The sequence below is a fragment of the Zophobas morio genome, unplaced genomic scaffold (assembly GCF_036711695.1).
Source record: "Zophobas morio isolate AGI-343-1 ecotype UQ-CSIRO unplaced genomic scaffold, CSIRO_AGI_Zmor_V1 ptg000031l, whole genome shotgun sequence".
Taxonomy (NCBI): domain Eukaryota; kingdom Metazoa; phylum Arthropoda; class Insecta; order Coleoptera; family Tenebrionidae; genus Zophobas; species Zophobas morio.
The window spans coordinates 149,679-173,807 of NW_026972136.1; the positions used below are offsets into that span (position 1 = coordinate 149,679).

The window sequence follows — 24,129 nt, forward strand, 5'->3', positions numbered from 1 at the left end:
ATGCTATTTTGCTCCAAATTTCCTATTTTAGAATACATGCTCTCATTGTCTTAAAAACAATAAAAAAGTGGTCAAAAAAATGGCAAAAGTGGATATGGAACTGAAGAAGGTAATTTTCCGGCACGTGTGTGGCGCTCCCGTTTACAGATTTGAATTTCAGGCCTTCGCCGAGTTGCAAGAGAAACAAATAGACACAGCTCAGAAGTTACGGATAGCAGATCTACAAATCGAGACGCTCAAGCGAAATAAGCAGCACGCCATATTCACAGAAAGGTAAGCGAATAAGAATAGCCCCCACGATTTTACTGTCGTTTCAACAGGGAGATCGATGCGCTGGAAAGCGGCACCAGGACCTTCGAATCCGTGGGCCGCATGTTCGTGTTGACCCCCATAGAAGAGGTGAAAGACGGCCTGCAGAAGAAGCAAGCCCAATCAGACGACAAGATCAAAGTTCTACAAAACAATAAAACGTATCTAGAAAATAGTTTAAAAGACGCAACGAATAGCTTACGTGAATTGGTACAACAGAAAAAAGAAGCTTAATTTATTTTCTATTTTAATGTAAAAGTTCTTAAATACATAGTTTATTCAGCAATAGCAGTTTCAAATAGTAGGGGTTCTGATTGGGGGTTTTCGTCCACGTGGAGGGGTTTGTGCAGGAGTTTGAATATCCCGGTACCTATGGGGGCGGGCATGCCCATGATGATGTTTTCGGAGACCCCGTTGATCTTGTCCGTTTGTCCGTAGTAGGCTGCGTCGAATAAATGGTCCGCCGTTTTCTCGAACTGTAACAACAGTTAGTAACAAAATTGTGACTTAATAAATACGTACTGAAGCCAGATTGAGGATTGATTGTTTCATTTTTGATAGACCGTAGCGTGTGATTCCCAAAACTTCCCCGGTGTGAGTCATCTGGGCCGCCAGTAACATGATATGGCGATAATCGACGCTCATGCCGTGGTTTTCCATCACCATTTTGATTTCAGACATTATAGTTTCCCTATAATTATTAAAACTGAGTTTGATTTTTCGAGACTTCAATTTTTCTATTACCGAATTTTCAATCTTTCAACTTTTAGATTTTTCAGTTTTTTCGATTTTCCATTTTCCGATTTTTCAATTTTACGAGTTTCCAAATTTTCAATTATGTTCCTTTTCGACTTTGCGATTGTTTAATTTTTCGAATTTCCATTTTTGGATATTCGAATTTTCAATTTTTTTAGTTTTCAATTTTTCTATTTCCGAATTTTCGATTTTTCGAATTTTCATTTTTCGATATCTTGGAGTTTTCCATTTTTTTTCCTTGTGGATTTTTCGATCTCCGAATTTTCGGTTTATTGATATAGGAATTTTCAGTCTTTCAACTTCTACATTTATCAATTTTTTTGATTTTCCATTTACCGACTTTTCAATTTTAATTTTCAAATTTTTAATATTGTTCCGTTTCGAATTTTCGATTTTTCGAGTTTCCATTTTTCGATACATTCGAATTTTCCATTTTTTTTTCTTTTCGATGTTTGTATTTCCGAATTTTCGGTTTTTCGATATCAGAATTTTCAATCTTTCAACTACATTTTCCAACTTTTCGACTTTCCGAAATATTTTTAATTTTTTTTGGTTTTTCGATTTTTTGTTTTTTCATTATTTTTTTACTTTTCGGTTTTTCAATTTTCGATTTTTGATTTATATATCGTTGCACAGTTTTTAGACATTTCATCTTGTATTTTTCGAGTTTCCGATATTCGAATTCCCAATTTTTTTATTTTACGTTTTCCAAATTATTTAATTTGTCGATTCTTCGATATTCGATTTTTCACTTTTTTGAGTTCCTATTTTAAAATTTTTCCACAATCTACTTTTGCAATTTTTACTTTTCGATTTCTTGGTTATTTAATTCTTCAATTTTTCGACATTTGAATATTCATTTTTTTTTTCGACCCAACGATTTCTCGACTTTTCTATTTTTCGACTCGATGTTCAAATTTTAAGCTTTTCATTTTTCAATTTTTCGATTTCCGAATTTTCGGGTTTTCGGTTTCTTCATTTTTATTTGATTTGTTTGATTTTCGAGACTTTGATTTTTCTATTACCGAATTTTCAATCTTTCAACTTTTGGATTTTTCAATTTTTTCGATTTTCCATTAACGATTTTTCAATTTTCGGAGTTTCCAAATTTTCAATTATGTTCCTTTTCGATTTTTCGACTTTGCGATTGTTTAATTTTTCGAATTTCCATTTTTGGATATTCGAATTTTCAATTTTTCGATATCCGAAATTTCAATGTTTAAAGTTTTAGATTTTTCAATTTCCCGATTTTTCGACTTTCTGCAAAGTTGTTCCATTTTTTCGATTTATCGATTTTTCGATTTTCCATTTTCGGATTTTACGAATTTCCATTTTTCGATATTCGAATTTCCCATTCTTTTACTTTTCGAGTTTTCGATTTCCGAATTTTCGGTTTTTCAGTATCCGAATTTTCAATCTTTCAACTTTTGGATGTTTCAATTTTTCGATTTTTCCACTTTCTATTTTTTCAATTTTTTGGATTTTGGATTTTTCAATTTTTCGAAGTTCCATTTTTGATTTCCGAATTTTCGGTTTTTCGATTTTTCATTTTTTTTTACTTTTAGATTTTTTGATTTCCTGAATTTTAGATTTTCATATCAGAGTTTTACTTTTAGAATTTTCAGTTTCCGGATTTTTCAATTTTTCAACTTTTTGGAAGATTTTTCATTTTCTCGATTTTCCATTTTTTCAATATTTCGATTTTTTTTTTGAATAAATTAATCGAATTTTCGATTTTTCTGTTTTTGGAATTTTCGATTTTTCGATATTCGAATTTTCAATCTTTCAATTTTTAGATTTTTTTCAATGTTTCCACTTTGCGGAAGATTTTTCAATTTTTTCAATTTTCCAGCTTTTTTGTTTTTTAATTTTTCTGTTTTTCAATTTTTTTACTTTTCGATTTTTTGATTTCCTAAATTTTCAATTTTCATATCCGAGTTTTAAATCTTTTTACTTTTAGAATTTTCAGTTTCCTGATTTTTCAATTTTTCAACTTTCCGGAGGATTTTTCAATACATATTTCAAAGTTTTATTTTTTCGAATTGACATTAATCGAATTTTCGATTTTTCTGTTTTTCGAATTTTGGGTTTTTGGATATCCGAATTTACAATCTTTCAACTTTTAGAATTTCAATTTCCCGTTTCTCAATGTTACCACTTTTTCGATTTCCGAATTTTCGGTTATTCCGATTTTTCGACATTCGAATTTTAATTTTTTTTTACTCTTTTCGGCTTTTCAATTTTCGATTTATCAATTTTACCATTGAACAGTTTTTAACCTTTTAGACATTTGATCTTCTAATAGTCGATTTTTCAATATTCGAATTTTCAATTTTTTTACTTTTCAATTTTTTGAATTCCCGAATTTTCGATTTTTATATTCGTGTTTCACGTTCAGATTTTTCAATTTTTCAACTTTCCGAAACATTTTTCAATTTCGATTTTTCAATAAAATTTCCACTTTTCGTTTTTCGAATTTCGACTTTTCGATCTTTCCACATTCGAATTTAATTTTTTTTACTTTTCGATTTCGCGATTTACGATTTTTCAATTTATCCACTCTTCAGTTTTTCGATTTTTTTTAGAATTTCCAATTTCTCGATTTTTTGATTTTTCGACTTACCGGAAAATTTTTCAATTTTCGATGTTTTGATTTTCCGATTATTCAATTTTTCGAACTGTCGACATTCAAATGATATTTTTCGATTTTCCTATTTTCGATACTCAAATCTTCAATTTTTTACTTGTCGAACCCTTGAAAAATTCGAAAACTTGAAAAATTGAAATATCGAAGAACTGAAATGAAAAATCGAGAAATCGAAAAATCTGAAATTAAGAAATCGAAACACTTGAAAAATTGAAATACGGAAGAGCTGAAATGAAAAATCGAGAAATCGAAAAATCAAAATTTTTAAATATTGAAAAATTAAAATACCAAAAAATTGAGAAATCTAAAATTTAAAAATCGAAAAAGTAAAAAGTCGACACATCGAAAAATCCAGAAGTCAAAAATGGAAAAGTCGAAGAACAGAAATATAGAAAAATCCCAAAACTGAAATATCGAAAAACTGAAAAATGAAAGAAAAACTGACGAAACGAAAAACTAAAAAATCCCAAAACTGAGAATCCAAAGAATCGAAAAATTGAGAAATCGAAAAATCAAAAAAGTAAAGTCGAAAACCTTAAAAAAATAGAAAAATTGAACAATCAAAAACCCGCAAAATCGTACGATCGAAAAATTGAATAACGAGTAAACTGAAATGTCCAAAAACTGAGAAATTAAAAAATTGAAAAATGGAGAAATCGAATAATCAAAAAAGTGAAGTTGAAAAATCAAAACCTGAAAAAATAGAAAAATTGAAAAACCAAAAAACCTGAAAAATCAATTAATTGAAAAATCGACAAATAAAGAGTTTATAAAAGTCAAAAATTGAAAAATCGAAATATTTAAAAATCGTAAAATTGAAAAGAAAAACTGAAAACGAGAAATTGAAAAATTGAGAAATTGTAAAATCCAAAAATTGAATAATAAATAGGATTTGTTAACTTTACAGATTCTTCAGTTTTCGATTTTACGATTTTCCAATTATTCCATTTTTCGCTTTGTTAGTTCTCCGACTTTACAATTTTTTGAGTTTTAAACTTTTAGTTTTTTAATTTTTCAATTTCGTGTTTTTTTATTTTTCACAAAAGAACAAATTTATCCAAACTAAAATATTGGAAACTCGGAAAATTGTATCATTGCAACAAGAATACAAAAATTTTAAAATGAAAAACCCAAAAATTTCAAAAAATCGACACACCGAAAAATTGAAACATTGTAAAAACATAGAAAAATTAAAAATAAAACTGCAAAATTGGAAAAACAAAAAAATAAAAATCCCGAAATTGAAAGATCAAAAAATCGAAAAACGAAACAATTTTGCAAATTTTTCAATTTTAAGGTTTCCACTTTCTTGATTTGCAATTTTAGTCAAAATAAAATTTTGCAAAATCGAATAACTGTAACACAACGACACAACGCAACAATTCTGCAAGTTTTCGATACAATATTTTTCAAATTATCGATTTTTCATTTTTTAATTGTTAAACAAAAGGACAAATTTATTCAAACCGAAATTGTAACATTGAAACGTCTAAAAATTATAAAATTAAAAAATGAAAAAATTTAAAAATTGAGAAGTCGAGGAATTGAAAAAATAAGGAAAAATTGGAAAAACCGAAAAAATGAGAATCAAAAATTGATAAATGAAACTTGAAATATCGAAAAATTTTAAAATTGAAAAATGAAAAAATGAGAAATTAAACAAGGGGACAATTGAAAAAACAATTGAAAAATCAAAAAACTGTAATATAGAAACCCGAAAACCCTGATTAATTAAAAATCGAGAAATTGAAAAATCGACAAAAAGAAACAATTCTGCAATTTTTCGATGTAAAATTGCAGAATTTCCCTGTTTGTCAATGCTATTTTGCTCCAAATTTCCTATTTTAGAATACATGCTCTCATTGCCTTAAAAACAATAAAAAAGTGGTCAAAAAAATGGCAAAAGTGGATATGGAACTGAAGAAGGTAATTTTCCGGCACGTGTGTGGCGCTCCCGCTTACAGATTTGAATTTCAGGCCTTCGCCGAGTTGCAAGAGAAACAAATAGACACAGCTCAGAAGTTACGGATAGCAGATCTACAAATCGAGACTCTCAAACGAAATAAGCAACACGCCATATTCACAGAGAGGTAAGCCAATAAGAATAGCCCCCCACGATTTTACTGTCGTTTCAACAGGGAGATCGATGCGCTGGAAAGCGGCACCAGGACCTTCGAATCCGTGGGCCGCATGTTCGTGTTGACCCCCATAGAAGAGGTGAAAGACGGCCTGCAGAAGAAGCAAGCCCAATCAGACGACAAGATCAAAGTTCTACAAAACAATAAAACGTATCTAGAAAATAGTTTAAAAGACGCAACGAATAGCTTACGTGAATTGGTACAACAGAAAAAAGAAGCTTAATTTATTTTCTATTTTAATGTAAAAGTTCTTAAATACATAGTTTATTCAGCAATAGCAGTTTCAAATAGTAGGGGTTCTGATTGGGGGTTTTCGTCCACGTGGAGGGGTTTGTGCAGGAGTTTGAATATCCCGGTACCAATGGGGGCGGGCATGCCCATGATGATGTTTTCGGAGACCCCGTTGATCTTGTCCGTTTGTCCGTAGTAGGCTGCGTCGAATAAATGGTCCGCCGTTTTCTCGAACTGTAACGAACAGTTAGTAACAAAATTGTGAATTAATAAAAACGTACTGAAGCCAGATTGAGGATTGATTGTTTCATTTTTGAGAGACCGTAGCGTGTGATTCCCAAAACTTCCCCAGTGTGAGTCATCTGGGCCGCCAGTAACATGATATGGCGATAATCGACGCTCATACCGTGGTTTTCCATCACCATTTTGATTTCAGACATTATGGTTTCCCTGCAATTATTACAATACAGTTAATAATAATTAATAAAAAATCGTTCGATTTATAAATTACCTTGCCGCCTCTATCCCCAGAGTGTTGTACACCTCAATGATATTATTTGACACCGTTTTCGTGCCTAGGACTCCATACGTCGCTATCACTTCTCTCAAATTATCCCCCTCAACACACAAATTATACAACGTCTGTCCCGCCTTTTCCTCTTTCGCAATTACGGCCCTGTTCACCGTTGGCAACCCTTTAACCACCACATTGGGTATTTTCGTCATGAGCTCATTCAACGAAAAATTATATCGTGTAGAGTGTTTGCTACCGCTGGGGTGAACCGTGATGATGGTGTCACTTTCCACACGAACTTCCGTGGGTTTAAGTTTCAATTTCGACGAACAGATGCTACAAAATAATAGCGTAGATTAGTATAGATGCGACATACAACTCGTGCCTGACAACTTGTTTGATCTACACAGACCAGAGCGCGCTCAGGCCATTGTCGACTCTAAGCGTTCAGCAATTTGAGTGGTTTGGGCTATAATTTCTGCGGGAAATAGTTGTTTGGACGGTTTTTGTAACGACTAAGCGAATATTTTTGGTACCTACATATTTTGTTTAACTAATAATTAATTCTTTATTTGTGTTTTATACTAGCAAAACGTCTTAAACTAAGAGTATTGTTGAAATCGTAGTAACTCAATAGATTTTTTTCGGGAAAATGTTTTGGAAACACTGTGTTTTATTTTGTATGAATTTTTAAATGTTTTTAGTGACAATTTTTGTATGAAAAAAAGTGAGAAAGTGAGAAAAAAATGAAAAATAAAAATAATCCAAAATTCGAAAAATCGAGAAATCTAAAAGTTAAAAATTGAACAATTTATAAACTGAGAAATTGACAATCAAAATATCGACAAATCCAAATCTCGATAAATCGAGAAATCAAAAAACTTACAAATTTGAAAAATTGAGAGATTGAAAGATCAAAAGAACGAGAAATCGAAAAGTGATGAAGTCGAAAATCCAAAAATTGAGAAATCGACAAACAAAAAGTTAAACCTTGAAAAATTGGAAGAGCGGAAAAATCAAAAAACGAAAAAATGGAAAACTGGAAAAACTGAGAAACCGAAATTGGCCAAAATAAAAAATTAAACAATTGATAAATCGAAAACCTGAACAATCAAATCTTCATAAATCGGGAATGCAAAATTAACAAATCGAAAAATTGAAAAACAGAACATCTAAAACCAGGAAATCGAAAAATCGAAAGATTAAGAAATATTGAAAAATTAAAATATCAAAATGTTGAAAAATCTAAAATTTAAAAATCCAAAAATTGAAAAATCGAAAAAGTAATAAGGTAGACACATCGAAAAATCCAGGAGTCAAAAATAGAAAAGCCGAAGAATTGAAATATTGAAAAATCCTAAAAGTGAAATATTTAAAACTGAAAAATCGAAAAATCTAATTTGTTTTTTAACTTTTCAATATTCTATCTGTTGAATTTTACAATTTTTCGTTTTTTCGATTTTTCAATTCCTGGATTTTTAATTTATCACTTTTTCAGGTTTCTATGCTACAAATTTTCGATTTTACAGTTTTTCTCATTTTTTAATTGTTTTTTCGTTACCCAATTTTCAGTTTGCCAATTTTTTCAATTTTTCGATATTTCAAATTTGGTTTTTCAATTTTCATTTCTTCAATTTTTCCATTTTTAATTTTTTTTCAAATTTACAATTTTGTAATTGTTTCATTTTTAAATTTGCCGATTTTTAGTTTTTCACTTTTTTCAAATAATTATTAGTTTTTATTATTGCCGTTTTCGCTTTTCCATTTTCCGATTTTTCAGTTTCTGTGTTTTTTCAATTCTTCGATTTCTCAACTTTTAAATTTTTTGGTTTTTCAGTGTTTCGTTTTTTGATGTTACAATTTTTTAATTTTTCCATGTTTCGTTTTTACAATTTCTTAATTTTTTAGTTTTCCGGTTTTCATTTTAAAATTTTTGAACTTTGAAATAATTTTTTTTTTGTATTTTTGACTGTTGAATTTGGAGAAGTTTTTGTTTTTCGTTTTTTCAATTTTTCACTTTCTCGATTTTTAATTAATCGGGGTTTTCAGGTTTGAATATTACAATTTTTCGATTTTTCAATTGCTTTTTCAATTCAATGTCTCAATTTTTTCATTTCTCGATTTTTCAATTTTTAAATTTTTCGATATTTCAAGTTTCAAAAATCGAGAAATTGAAAAGTCGAAAACTGGAAAAATTGAAGAATCGAAATATTGAAAAATCCCAAAACCTAAATATCGAAAAATTTAAACATAGAAGAAAAATTAAAAAATCGAAAAATTAAAAAATCCCAAAACTGAAACCTCGAAAATTTGAAAAATGGAAGAAAAATTGAAGAATCGAAATATTCAAAAATCTCAAAACTGAAACATCGAAAAATTCAGAAATCGAAAAATTGAAAAATTGAGAAATCGAAATAGAAACATCGAAAAATTAAAAAATCAAGAACCTAAAAATTCGAAAAATTAATTAATTAAGCCGAGAAATCGAGAAATGGGAACGTCAAAAAATCGAGAAATCAAGTTTTAAAATCGAAAATTGAATAAACGAAAAATCAAGATATCAAAAAATCAGAAATTTTAAAAATTGAAAAATTAAAATATAGAAAACTGAAACATCGCTAAATCGAAACATAAAAAAATTGGTCTAAAGAGTTTAGACAGTACTTCCCTCGCTGTCGGAAACTTGACGACTGCATGCCTATTGTGTTTTTTTTCTCATTACATTTTTGTAGTGGGAATTTAAAAAAAAATTGCGATGACGTCATCAACATTTTTGCAAGGACACGTATATCAGTTGGGATAGATGTAGTGTAATACTAAGAATAAAATTATTATATTCTCAAATTTTCGGGAAAATGAATTGGGTCGTTTGAATTTTGATTTGTAATAATCAATAAAATAACGAAACAATTTACTCACGTATACCTACGTATCAGAGGCAACTGAAAATCGTGTATGTATAAACATTGTTAATTTAAGATGACAGGCGTAACAGCATACGTGAGAGCCAAACACAGAAACTGTAAACAAAACGACCGTCGGTTTTATTGCTTCGACTTCCGCTTATTATATAAAACATTGGGTTTTATTTTAATTCTTGACGATGAAATTCACAATTGGTTGATTATAAACATGTATATTTCACATTCGCGGAATCAAGTGAACGCATAAAACAAATGCAGGTCTGTAATGTTAAAGTCGATGTAAATAAGCGTGCTACCCTATGTTTCAACCGAGTTTTTCCTTTAACAAATTTTGTGTCTACCAAATTGGGTTGGTTGGGGTGTAATACTAATAATAAGTGTTGCCTTTAATTTAATCAATAAAATAAATTGACTTCATTAATTTTTTTGAACCACCTCTTAAGAAAATCTAAAAAATATGAATGGAATGATAAATCACAAGTACAAACTCATCATATTTTTTGCATTTTAGATAGGATTTATTCAGCAAAATTTAAGGGTGACGTCATCAATTTTTTTAGGAGGGATGAACAAATACATTTTGAACAAAAGTTTACCATGCTTATAATAACTTTAAAATATTCCCAAGATTTCAAAGCATTCGGTTTTGTAATTCCTGATTAAATCGATAAAATAAATTCACGCCTTCATTAATTTTTTTGAGTCACCCTGCATATGCAAATCCAAAAATATGAATGGAATGATAAATCACAAGTACAGACTCATCATATTTTGTACATTTTAGATACGATTTATTCGGCAAACTTTTGAGCTGACGTCATCAGTTTTTTGTAGAAGATAACCAAATATATTTTGACTAAAAATTTATTATGCTCTTTATAACCTTAAAACATCTGCAAGATTTCAAAGCATTCTGTTTTGTAGTTCCTGATTAAATCAATAAAATAAATTTACGCATTCATTAATTTTTTTGAGTCACTCTGTATATGCAAATCCAAAAAATATGAATGGAGTGATAAATGACAAGTACAGGCTCATCATATTTTGTACATTTTAGATATGATTTATTCGGCAAACTTTGGAGCTGACGTCATCAAGTTTTTGGAGGGGATAAGCAAATATATTTTGACTAAACATTTATTATGCTCTTTATGACCTTAAAACATCTGCAAGATTTCAGAGCATTCGGTTTTGTAGTTCCTGATTAAATCAATAAAATATATTTACGCATTCATTAATTTTTTTGAGTCACCCTGTATATGCAAATCCAAAAAATATTAATGGAGTGATAGTTCACAAGTACAGACTCATCATATTTTGTACATTTTAGATATGATTTATTCCACAAACTTTTGAGCTGACGTCATCAAGTTTTTGGAGGGGATAAGCAAATATTTTTTGACTAAAGATTTATGATGCTCTTTATAGCCTTAAAACATCTGCAACATTTCAAAGCATTCTGGTTAGCAGATTAAAAATTAAATTTCAAAATGTTGTTTTATAATTTTGATTTTTTTTCCAAAAATCTGGACGTTTCGAGTGAAAAGTCGATTCAGAGTTGTAAACTACATGTGTAGGACTATGTTATTTTATACAATTGAAAACCCATTTACTATGTACAATTTTGAAGTGACGTCATCGCTTTAGTGGTGGGGATGATTCGACAAATTTTGGTTAGCGTTTTACCATCTACATGATATTCTTAATATAAGTACAAAATTTCACAACAATCGGTCGAGTACTTTCGGAGATTATCTGTCTAATAAAAATCCGTGACAACAGACGGACAGACGGACAGACGGACGGACAGACGGACAGACGGACAGACGGACGGACAGACGGACAGACGGACAGACGGACAGACGGACAGACGGACAGACAGACGGAAATGGGAGACCTATTTCTTCGTCTTCTAGGGGTCATGAAAGATCGAGAAAACGTAAAAGTAGAGAGTCGGCCGACGGACTCGATTACAATACTTCCTTTGCTTACGCTCGGGAAGTAAAAAATCGAAAAAATTAAAAATCAAATTTAAAAATCGAAAATTCTAAAATTATAAAAATAGAAACCTTAAAAAATCGAAAAACTGAAAAATCAAAAAATTAAAGAACTGAAGAACAGGAAAATCGAAACACTGGAAGGTCAAGAAATGGGAAAATCAAAACATCGATTCAATGAAAAATCGAAAAATTGAGAGCTTATAAAAGTCAAATTTGAAAAATTAAAAAATCGAGAAATTGACAAAATGACAATTGAAAAATAGAAAATCTAAAACCGGGAAGTCGAAAAATCGAAAGATTAAGAAATCGAAACACTTGAAACATTGAAATATGGAAGAGCTAAAATGAAAAATCGGGAAATCGAAAAATCAAAAATTTTAAATACTGAAAAATTAAAATACCAAAAAATTGAGAAATATAAAATTTAAAAATCGATAAATCCAGAAGTCAAAAATGGAAAAGTCGAAGAACAGAAACATTGAAAAATCCCAAAACTGAAATATCCAAAAACTGAGAATCCAAAGAATCGAAAAATTGAGAAATCGAAAAATCAAAAAAGTGAAGTCGAAATATCGAAACCTTAAAAAAAACGAAAAATTGAACAATCAAAAACCTGCAAAATCGTAAGATCGAAAAATTGAATAACAAGTAAACTGAAAAATCCCCAAACTGAAATGTCCAAAAACTGAGAAATTAAAAAATTGAAAAATTGAGAAATCGAAGAATAAAAAAAGTGAAGTTGAAAAATCAAAACCTGAAAAATCGACAAATAAAGAGTTTATAAAAGTCAAAAATTGAAAAATCGTAAAATTGAAGAGAAAAACTGAAAACGAGAAGTTGAAAAATTGAGAAATTGTAAAATCCAAAAATTGAATAATAAATAGGAGTATTCAAGTGTTCATTTCCAATATCATATTGTGTGGGAGCATTTTTTTTAATCGGCAGCGATTTGTTAATTTTACAGATTCTTCGGTTTTCGATTTTACGATTTTCCGATTTTCGATTTTTTGAGTTTTAAACTTTAGTTTTTTTAATTTTTCAATTTCATGTTTTTTTATTTTTCAGCAAAAGAACAAATTTATCCAAACTAAAATACTGGAAAATCGGAAAATTTGTATCATTCAAACAATGAAGAATACAAAACTTTTAAAATGAAAAATCCAAAAATTTCAAAATGAAAATAGAGAAACCAAAAAATCGGGACACCGAAAAATTTAAAAATTGTAAAAACAGAAAATTTAAAAATAAAACTGCAAAACTAGAAAAACGAAAAAATAAAAAATCCCGAAATTGAAAGATCAAAAAATCGAAAAACGAAACAATTTTACAAATTATTCAATTTTAAAGTTTTCACGTTCTTGATTTCCAATTTTAACAAAACATTAAAAAATGCAACAATTAAAAATCGAGGAATTGAAAAATCGACAAAAAGAAACAATTCTACAATTTTTCGATATAAAATTTATATTATTATAAAATTCTCGATTTTTATTTCTTTATTATCTCGATTTGTCATTTTTTAATTGTTCAACAAAAGAACAAATTTATTCAAACCGAAATTTTGAATTGAATTGAAACATCAAAAAATTGAAAAACCGAAAAATAAAAAAACTGAGAAATTGAGCAATGGGATAATTGAAAAAATAATTGAAAAGTCGAAAAATTGTAATACTGAAACCTGAAAAAACGAAAAATAAAAACTTCTATAAATTAAACAATCAAAAATACAAAAAAAAAAAATGAATTTCGAAATTCAAAAATTTTAAAATGAACACCGGAAAACTAAAAATTATGAAATTGTTAAAACGAAACATGGAAAAATGAAAAAATTGTAACATCGAAAAAACGAAACACTGACAAACCGAAAAATTTAAAAGTTCAATCAAAGAATTGAAAAAATACAGAAAATGGAAAAGCCAAAAATTAAAAATCGGCAAATTTCAAAATAAAGCAATTACCAAATTGTGAATTTGAAAAAAAAAATAAAAATGGAAAAATTGAAGAAATGAAAATTTGTAAAATTCAACAGATAGAACATCGAAAAGTTAAAAAACAAATTAGAAAATCGAAAAATTAAATATCTACAAATTAAAAAATCGAAAAATACAAAAATTTTACTGAAAAATCGGAAAAAAAAAGAAACCGAACTAAGAGGTGAACAATTGGAAAAGGAAAAATTGTAACCTTAAAAATGAAAAACCTGAAAATTTAAAAAACAGAAAAATCGAACAGAAAATTTGTAGAATTGAAAAAAAGAAACGGTAAAATCGAAAAACTGATTAATTAAAAATCGAGAAATAGAAAAATACGGAAAACAAAATTTTCTAGAAACAGAAAAATCGACAAATTGTAAAATTCAAAAGTTGAAGAATGTCAAAATAAACATGGAAAAACTGTAAAATTAAAAAATCAAAAACTGAAAAATTGGGTGCGGAAATTAATGTATGTTCAAAATAATTATAGTGACTTTTAGCTAGTGTGAAAATTAAGTTGGCACCTGTAACGCACGGTCTCCGCATTAATCTCCAGCCGTAGCAGCTTAATTCGGTCGTAGTTCAGCTGAATCAGCAGAAAACAGTCGTGTTGGGTGTAGATTTCGTCGATGAACGACGCGATTTCGCCAAGGGTTGTTCTCTCAATTCGGGCTTTGACTTCTCGCGCGAACCCGATATCGTGGGGGTTGGTAAGACTGGCGGTTATAATAGGCGTGCTGATTTCTTTACTAGCGTTGATAATTTCCTTGATTCTGAAACAAACAAAAATCAATTTTATCGTTATAAGTCACTATATAAATTTTTAACACCTTGGTACACCTTGCGTGATGTTCATGCTTGCCACGCCCGCGAAGTGAAAAGTCTTCAAGGTCATTTGAGTACCGGGCTCCCCTATACTTTGTGCCGCCAAAGCTCCCACTGCCGTCCCCGGTTCTATGATAGACTTACTATATTTAGAGCCACAGGTTTGTAAAAACGTGACCAATTGGCTGCACGTTAGTCTCTCGATTTCTTTCACGACTTTGCTTTTTCCGAATTTCTGCTCTATTTTCTCCACGTTTTCGGCATACTTTTCCATGAAGCCTCTGCAAAAATATTATTAGAACGAGTTATAGGTGTGAAAAGGACTCACTTGAGTTCGTTTTTGAAGTCTTCGCTGCACTCGTTTAGCGCGTCTGTTTCCAGGAAAGCGTTGGTGGCCCTTCGGATTTGGACTCCAGTGAGGGCGTTTTCTTCCCTGTAGGGACACTTGGCTTGCACGTGACGCAAGACGCGGTCGAAATCGACCGGGCAGTCCTTTCCTGTCACAAATAATAACAATATAATAATCTGATACTACCACTAGTTTACAGTGGCGGCTACAAAAATATTACCTTCCATGAAAGTAGGGTCTAGCCCATCGCAACCGTAATTCACTTGGACGATGTCTCCTTCAGCGTTTCTAACTGAACCATCATAATGGACCACCAGATCTTCCAACGACTATGATAATTTATGAACAATAAAAACGTGTCATTTCAAATTGTGTTTTGTTACCTTGACGAGCCTCCTCTGCATATACCCCGTTTCGGCAGTCTTGACAGCAGTATCAACCAAACCCTCACGACCACCCATGGTATGGAAAAAAAACTCCGTGGGTGTCAACCCCGTATAGAAACTATTTTCAACGAAACCCTTCGCTTCTGGAGTTTTCGCTGAAAACCATATAGTTTTTAAAAAATAAGTAACCAGACAAAGCTCACTCACAATAATGTTGAAAATGCGGTAGCGATCGATTCTCAAACCCATCTGGGACTCTTTTCCCGTTCAAGGCCTGCTGCCCCACGCACGCTATCATCTGAGAAATATTAATAAACGATCCTTTTGAGCCGGATAGCGCCATAATCAATGGACTATTAGTAGGTGGCAACTCGGCCAAACACGCCTGTCCTGCGTGCTCCCGAATAACCGACAACTCCTTCAGAATAACAGCCTCTAGAGTCTCTTCAGCGGTACACCCCGGCTGACACTGCAGCCGCCCGTCCGCCATCTGTCGGATGAATTCGTCACACTTCGTGTACCTAGAAAAACCCAGTCACATAATTGTTTAGCCACAAGTTACACCAACCCGTCTTCCAAAAGCTTGTGTTTCCGTCGTAGGAGACCTTGACTGGGTGTGACGTCCCCGATTCCGATTGAAAATCCGCTATTCATGAGGTAGCACGACGTGAGTTTGGCCAATCTCCACATGGCTTTGATTGCGTGTTCCTGGCCAAAATCTCGCAAAATAACGTAAAAAATATTGCTGCCTTTGCCACCGTTTCCGAGGTGGCTTTTGTCCAGAGTCCCCGAAATGAGTTCCGAGTTTCGTACTATGACATACGAGTCTTTGACGCAGAGCTCGCGGTTTTTCGTGTAGGATTTGCCTTTGGCTTCCAGGTTGGCCTTAATGGGGCACTTTTTGTTGGGGCGGAAGATGAGGCTGCAGATTTGTTTGCCGGACCAGAGCGCTTTGGGCTAACAATTTTGAAAAATGTGTAAGTGGTACTTTAGCGGTTGACGCTTACCTTTAATATACAAGGTGTTGGTAAATCAATCTGCATGTTAGTGTCGCCCTCTGCCAGAAGAGTCGCCGCTAACTGAGAAGCGTGGGCTTTATCCAAGAAGGTGTCTTTTTTGGTTAGGAGGTAACCCCCGGTTAAGAAGTCCTGGGTGGCGGCTATTAACAATTCGCCGTTTCTAGGGGTCACTAGATTACTTTTATTCTAAAAATAAATACATTGTAGTGTGTTTTTGTTGTTTTAATTAATTATATACATACCCCCATTAGAATTAGTGCCTCAGCTTTGGCTTCTTCTGTTTGAGGCAAGTGCAAGTTCATTTCGTCGCCGTCAAAGTCGGCGTTGTATGGATTGCACACGCATTCGTTAAATCTAGTGAAAAAATGAATAATTAAAATTTGACTAAATATATTTTTTGGTATGCCCCCATTTCAAAACGTGAATGGTACGCCACTGGTCCCCGCCTAGTGACAGATCGTACTAATAATGCAATATGTTTATATATAATAAAAAATTATAAACAATTTGTTGTAGCATTATACGATCGAAAAAAATCCTCTAGCATGATTAGAATTTATTTTTAAAATAGAAACGTCAAACGAACAAACAACGCGTCAGCGCTGCCAACATCATCATTTTAAAAATAAATTTCGTAACCTAGAAAAAAATTGGAGGATTACTTTTTTCTTGTTGTTGAAATAAGTCTACACATGTTAAGAATAAAAAGGCAAAATGTAGCCCCGCCCACCCGCCCTGTCTCAATTGTGATGATTTATTTTTATTCGTCGTGAACCAAGAAGGCGGAGCTTAACTGCAAAATCCTTATATCTCTGCGAGAAATTAACACATGTTTTTGAGTATCGTGTTATTCAAAGAACACTGTGTACATATATTGAGACAAAACTAAAGCCAAAGATTAGGCCCCACCCACACCCGCCCCGATCTCAATTCTCAATTATGACGAATTTTCATTCGTTGTCAGTTATTTTTTCTTCTGTAGAGTGGAATTGAGAAATAATAGTACCTAGACTGTAAAAAATAAAAATTCAATTCTGCCATTTTTTAAAATGGAAGATTTCATTTTAGTCAGCTTGCCTCAAATGAAATACCTCTATTTTTTAGAGAGTATGTCATTGGCCAATAAAAGATCTGCAAAATCAGTCCTACCTTAGCAAGTAGTGACCCCGCCCACCCACCCTCTTCTCATTCTAACGACAAATATTATTCCTGTTTAGTATACGTTCCATCTTTCATTCAGAGCAGATAAAATAATTATTGAAATGGAAACGGGGTGGGTGGGCGGGGCAAATTATTTTTTTTTCTGTGCCGTGGAATTGAGAAATAATAGTACCCAGACTTTAAAAATTAAAAATTCAGTTCTGCCGTTTTTTAAACTGGAAGATTTCATTTTATATATAATTTTTTAGTCAGCTTGCCTCAAATGAAACACCTCTATTTTTTAGAGAGTATGTCATTTGCGCAATCAAAGATCTGCCAAAATCAGTCCTACCTTAGCAAGTAGTAACCCCGCCCACCCACCCTCCCTCATTCTAATGATAAATTTTATTCCTGTTTAGTATGCGTTCCACCTTTCATTCAGATCAACTAAAATAATTACTGAAATGGAGACGGGGTGGGTGGGCGGGGTAAATTATTTTTTCTTCTGTAGAGTGGAATTGACAAATAATAGTACCTAGACTGTAAAAATTAAAAATTCAGTTCTGCCATTTTTTAAAATGGAAGATTTCATTTTATATATAATTTTTCAGTCAGTTTGCCTCAAATGAAACACCTCTATTTTTTAGAGAGTATGTCATTGGCCAATAAAAGGTGTGCCAAAATCAGTCCTATCTTAGCAAGTAGTGACCCCGTCCACCCACCTTCTTCTCATTCTAACGACAAATATTCTTCCTGTTTAGTATACGTTCCATCTTTCATTCAAAGCAGATAAAATAATTACTGAAATGGAGACGTGGTGGGTGGGCGGGCTAAATTATTTTTTCTTCTGTGGAGTGGAATTGAGACATAATAGTACCTTAATTGCAAGATCCATATTTGTCTACAAGAATTTTATGTTTGTTGTATGAATGTTTTAAGTTTCTTGTTCTGAAAACACGACTATGCCCCGCCCACCCGCCCTATGTCAATTCTGATGATTTTTTTTAATCGTCGCGAGCCAAAAGAGCCGAATTTAATTGCAAAACCCTTCTTACCTTTTACAAGAAATTACTATGTAAATAAAGTTTTAAGAAAAAATTAAAGCCCAAGATTAAGCCCCACCCATACCCACCCTGATCTCAATAGTAATGAAGTTGTCATTCGTTGGCAAGAACTAGGGGCGGCGAAGCCTATTTGCAAAATCCGTATTTTCTTACAAAAATTTACCATTTCAAACGTGTTTTAGGTTTCTAAGAATTAAAAAAATCATCATAATTGAGATGGGGTGGGTGGGCGGGGTTTATATTTGCCTTTTTTTTCTTAATATACATAGTATTCTTTGAACAACACGATACTTAAAACATGTTTTTAATTTCCTGTAAAGAAATAAGTGTTTTGCAGTTAAGCTTCGCCCTCTTGGTTCACGGTGAATACAAAAAATCATCAGAATTGAGATGGGGCAGGTGGGCGGGCTTACATTTTGTCTTTTGGTTTCAATATGTGTAGACTTATTTTCACAACATGAAAAATGTTCAAAATGGAAAATTTGTATAAAGAAATATCACTTTTGCAATTAGGCTCCTTGCAAAAATGTACCATTTTATCCATGTTTTAAGTTTCTTGTTGTGAAAAGATGGCTATGTACATAAAAAAAGGCAAAATATAAGCCCCGCCACCCGCCCTATCTCAATTCTGATGTGAAATTGTTTTTAAGTAATCGTGTTATACACCCGCCCTCTCTTTTCTTAAAGAATATGTTATTGGCCAAAATCAGTGTTATCTTAGCAGATACTAGCCCCGCCCCCCGCCCTCTATTTTCTTAGAGTGTATGTCATTTCCCAAAATCATTTTTATCTTAACAGGTACTAGCCCCGCCCACCCACCCTCTCATTTCTTAAAGGATATGTCATCTGCCAAAATCAGTTTGATCTTAGCAGCTACTAGCCCCACCCACCCACCCTTTTTTTTCTTGCAAGGTATCTCGTTTTCCAATATCGGTCTTATTTTATCAGGTACTAGTACCGCCCACCCTCCCTCTCTTTTCTTAGAGGGTATGTCATTTGCCAAAATCTCTTTTATCAGCAGCTACTAGATAGGATAAGACTGATTTTGGCAGATGACATACCCTCTAAGTAAAGAGAGGGTGGGTGGGCGGGGCTAGTACCTGTTAAGATAAAACTGATTTTGGCAAATGACATACTCTCTAAAAGAGAGGGTGGGTGGGGCTAGTAGCTGTTAAGATATCTATCCGCCCTCTATTTTCTTAGAGAGACCTCATTTGCCAAAATTAGTCTTATCTTGGCAGCTCCTAATATACGTAGTATTCTTTGAACAATACGACACTCAAAAATATATTTTTAATTTCTTGTAAAGAAATAAGTATTTTGCAGTTAAGCTTCGCCCTTTGGTTCACGATGAATACAAAAAATCATCAGAATTGAGATGGGGCGGGTGGGCGGGCTTACATTTTGTCTTTTTGTTTCAATATGTGTAGACTTATTTTCACAACATGAAACTTAACACCTGTTTAAAATGAAAAATTCATATAAAGAAATATCGATTTTGCAATTAGGTTCCGCCCCATAATTGCAAAATCCATATTTCCTTGCAAAAAACATTTTAACCATGTTTGAAGTTTCTTATTATGAAAGATGGATATGTATATTAAGAAAAAAAGGCAAAATATAAGCCCCACCCACCCGCCCTATCCCAATTCTGATGATTTTTTTTATTCGGCGTGAGCCAAGAGGGCGGAGCTTAATTACAAAATCCTTATTTCTCTACGAAAAATTTGGAGCATGTTTTTGAGTATCGGGTTGTTCAAAGAATGCTATGTATATTAAGAAAGAAATATGAATTAATTAAAAAAGAAAACCAAAAGAGAAGTCCCACCCATCCGTCTCGATCTCAATCGTGATCAATTTTTCATTGGTTGTCAGAGCGAGGGGTGGAGCGTAATTGAGCGCATTTTGTAGTGTTACGTTGCTGCCAACTTAAATATCAAATGTCAAGAAATCCCAATCTCTCACCGGAACTCCAGGACTTTTTTTTATCATATAAATTAAAACTGACATGAATTAACATTTATCGAAAGACGTTTAACGTTTTAAATATTTGTTTATAATTTTTCTAGTAAAAACTGGCCCAATTTTACTTCAACAGAAAAAATTTCAATTATGGAGCTTTCTTTTGAAATCACATAGGCTGTGCAAAATGACAGTTTCATCGGTAAAGTCGTAATTAAATGAGCGATTAGTGGACAGAAAAACAATTAATTGTCGTTTTATTGGAAAAAAGTGTTATTTACGACGGTTTTTAAACATTTTTTAGTGATTAATAACAAATACAATTAAATACATGTGCGGTGCCACCTGTCTCAAGCGGAAAAATACTGAAGTCGGTAAGTCGTTGTTTCTTCTTCTCATCGTTAATTTATACTTGAATTGTATTTTTATTACTTCCTGTGCGTAAACTAAGGCAGCATACGACCGAAAAAACTCTCTAGCATGCCCGGATTTTTTTAAATTGGGGGTGTTGTTACTGTCAAACAGGGACGCGTCACTGTTGCCAACATCATTATTTGAAAAACAAATTTCATAAGCATCAAGTAAATTAAAATTGACAATATTTAACATTTCTCGGAACACGTTTATTAATACTTTGAATAATTGTTTATAATTTGTGTAATAAATCTGGCTGATGGTTCAATTTTATTTCAATAACAAATTTTCAATTATGGAGCTTTCTTTCAAAATCACATAGGCTGTGCAAAATGACAGTTTCATTAGAAAGTTGTAATTTAGATGAGTGATTAGTGGACAGAAATATAATTAAATTGTCGTTTTATCGGAAAAAAGTGCTATTTGCGACGATTTTTTAACATTTTTTAGTAATTAGTAACAAATACAAGTGTGGTGCCATCTGTCTCAAGCGGAAAAGTGTTAAAATCGGTAAGTCGTTGTCTCTCCTTCTCATCGTTATTTATACTGGAATTGGATTTTTATTACTTCCTGAGCGTAAACTATGGAAGCATACAATCGAAAAAAACTTCTAGCGTGTCCGGATTTTTTTAAAATTGGGGGTGTTGTTACTGTCAAACAGGGACGCGTCACTGTTGCCAACATCATTATTTGAAAAACAAATTTCATAAGCATCGTGTAAATTAAAATTGGTAATATTTAACATTTCTCGGATCACGTTTATTAATACTTTAAATAATTGTTTATAATTGTTGTAATAAACCTGGCTGATGGTTTAATTTTACTTGAACAAAGTTTCAATTACCGAGTTTACTTTCGCAATCACATAGGCTGTGCAAAATGACAGTTCTACCAGAAAAATTGCGATTTAGATTAGTGAGTGGACAGAAATCCAAATTAATTGTAGTTTTCTCGCAAGAAAGTGCTACTTATGGTAGTTTTTGAACATTTTTTAGTAATTAATAACCATTAGAGTTAGATACACACGTGGTGCCATCTGTCTCAAGCCGAAAAGTATTCAAGTTGGTAAGTCGTTGTTTCTTCTTCTTAGTGTCATTAATTTGTGGTTTAATTGTACTTAAGGTTTAAATTATACTTGCCTGAACGTCCTATGTTTGTGTATTTGCGCCCTATGCGCCATAATGGACAACTTGTGCAAGCTCGGCTGCCTGTTGAACAAAACCACGTCGCCATTGCGCAAGTGCCGCTCCACCAAATCCCCCAGTTTCAACTCCTGCGCCAACTTCTCCCTATTTCCGTATTTCAAAAACTTCTTAAACGCTGACCCTTTCTGCTGGACGTAATTGGCGCCGGGCCACTTATCGGGTCCATTGATCACCAACTGCCTCATGTGGTCGATATTCGCGTGAATCACCCTCTCTGGGTAGGTTAAAATTTTAGCGACATGCAACGGAACGCCAACTTGATCAATCTGCAAATTCGGGTCCGGCGAAATTACAGTCCTCGAGGAAAAATCGACGCGTTTTCCTGAAAGGTTCCCGCGAAAGCGACCTTGTTTGCCTTTGAGGCGTTGCACGAGACCGCGTCCTGGTTTTTTAGGCTACAATAAAACAATGTAAAAGTTGTTTCAAAATCGAGTTGTGTACCATCATTGCTAAAGGGACTCCGGATAATTCGCTGTTGATGTAGAGAGCGGTTTGTAATTGGAGAAAGTCCCAGCCTTCCTGGTACATGTTGACTGAAGCTCCAGACAATTTGTGTTTTTTGATGACGTCGTTAATAAAAATTATTTCGGATTGTCTCATGGTTAGGTCGTCTTCGTTCCTAAAATTAAAATCGCGTAAGAATGTATTAATAATGAGTGGAATAACGTACGTTCCGGCTTTTAAATCTGAAACTACGGACGGACGGATGGATACAGGCGGTACCAACATTCGCGTAAATATTAAATCTTTTGGTTGTGACCTGAAATCACTCTCTTTAGTAAGAAAAAAAAAAAAAAATTAATTAAATCAATTAACCGTCTTGTGTCCATAGCAAGTAGCGGAATGTCACTCTGTGGAATTCTCTCAAACAACTTCAAAACGTCAATCGGTGTGAAAATCTGCGACACGTTGTTGCTTGCAGTCAGAGCATTTTTAATCTCAGGGTTAGTCTCAATGGCCGAGTTAAATTTTTCTATGTGATTTTTCATCATGTTTTCCTTATTGGCGCCCCCGTGTTTCTCGCAGACGATTTTCAAAACCGATCCTCCGGTGCTTCCTTTACCGGCTGTCAACTTCTTCACGAACCCGTTGTCGAATTTACAGTGCGGGCATTTCGTTAATTTTTTACACTTCTCTACGATTTTCTTCCTGATGGCTTTTTTCACCATGTAGCTGAGATTGTCGTTGGAGAGACGAATTCTGAACTGGCTTTTTTCCTCTTCGTTGAGAAGAACGCGTGCACAGTTTTTGCATATCGTTTGGAGGATGCTGATGATGCTTCTGAAGTAGCCTACGTGAAATACGGGAAGTTCTAGATCGATGTAGCCGAAGTGGCCCACACATAAGTTTATGTTTTTGCCGCATGTTTGGCAAGGGGACTCCTTGGAGTTTGTTCCCTGTAAATATAATTGTAGTGGGTGTTTTATAATGTTGTGTGAACTTGCCAGTCGTTTGTCTAACACTCCGTAGGCTATGGGTGTTCGCTGGATGTCTTGGTTGTACAAATTTTTCGCAACCACGTGGATGTGTGACTGTTGTTGCATGGATTCGGCGCTTTCGACCCCAAAACTGATGTGGGAGCTAGAAGAAAAGTGGATTAATAAGGCACGTTGTCGAGTTTTTTTGGGTTACATTTTTCTCGCCACGTCTGTCTCGCGAAATTGTTCCTTCGGCATTTTCACTACTTTTTAAATCACTTTTAGGAATATACTGATTTGTAAACATACAAGTATTTGAAATAAAGAATTAATTCCGATTTGAAACGATTCGTAACCTCAAGATATTTCATAACATAACCTAAAAAAAATTATGACATTTGATAGACATTTCGACGACCTTGACAGCAGAAAGTTCTCAGCGGTTCTAAAACAAAAATATGCATTGGGTGAAATTATCTAAATTTTTATTTCCTTCTAGTTACTTACATCATTGTTGTTCTAAATTTAGATTTTAGAATGACGATTACTCAATCTGTTGCCACCGTTGAATTTCAAGGCAAAAATCACAAATCTGTTCTCTAGTTTGGATTTCATATAATGTATAACTGGTTGCATCAAATATTTGTTTAGTAATTATAATTTATATAATATTTACAGTCAATAATTTTACTGAAAGACAATATCAGAGTACAAAAATCTGGTGGTCACGGGATGTGCTTTAAAAATTTTAGTAAGCAAATTCATTACATATTTTTACGATTGAATTTTTTATTGTTACAATCGTAAATTGACAACTAACAACAATTATTCTATGGGTCTCAGTTTTCTTTTTTC

General features: G+C 32.8%; 3 protein-coding genes across 4 annotated transcripts; 2 read left to right on the forward strand and 1 right to left on the reverse strand.

Moving 5' to 3' along the window:
• Positions 1 to 595, forward strand: LOC135139492 (prefoldin subunit 1-like). Its single transcript, XM_064069748.1, has 3 exons — positions 1 to 109; positions 161 to 273; positions 321 to 595. Exons 1-3 carry the CDS (start codon positions 80 to 82, stop codon positions 541 to 543), a joined length of 366 nt encoding a protein of 121 aa, XP_063925818.1. The 5' UTR covers positions 1 to 79; the 3' UTR covers positions 544 to 595.
• On the reverse strand, positions 540 to 23,639 carry LOC135139489 (DNA-directed RNA polymerase III subunit RPC1). Of its 2 annotated transcripts, none has more exons than XM_064069745.1 (18): positions 23,489 to 23,639; positions 23,302 to 23,437; positions 22,673 to 23,253; positions 22,527 to 22,616; positions 22,298 to 22,475; positions 21,791 to 22,251; positions 16,314 to 16,425; positions 16,060 to 16,257; positions 15,621 to 16,009; positions 15,260 to 15,573; positions 15,050 to 15,207; positions 14,887 to 14,995; positions 14,646 to 14,814; positions 14,323 to 14,598; positions 14,017 to 14,265; positions 6,593 to 6,931; positions 832 to 1,000; positions 540 to 785 (listed from the first exon to the last, which is right to left on the reverse strand). In XM_064069745.1, the coding sequence occupies exons 1-18, from the start codon at positions 23,530 to 23,532 to the stop codon at positions 585 to 587; spliced, it is 4,173 nt and encodes a 1,390-aa protein (XP_063925815.1). In that variant the 5' UTR covers positions 23,533 to 23,639; the 3' UTR covers positions 540 to 584. The 2 variants fall into 2 exon arrangements, with proteins under 2 accessions (XP_063925815.1, XP_063925814.1); XM_064069744.1 differs by lacking the exons at positions 540 to 785; positions 832 to 1,000 and adding exons at positions 6,070 to 6,315; positions 6,363 to 6,531.
• LOC135139491 (prefoldin subunit 1-like) lies at positions 5,508 to 6,125 on the forward strand. Its single transcript, XM_064069747.1, has 3 exons — positions 5,508 to 5,638; positions 5,690 to 5,802; positions 5,851 to 6,125. The coding sequence occupies exons 1-3, from the start codon at positions 5,609 to 5,611 to the stop codon at positions 6,071 to 6,073; spliced, it is 366 nt and encodes a 121-aa protein (XP_063925817.1). The 5' UTR covers positions 5,508 to 5,608; the 3' UTR covers positions 6,074 to 6,125.
• Positions 23,640 to 24,129: the final 490 nt, after the last annotated feature.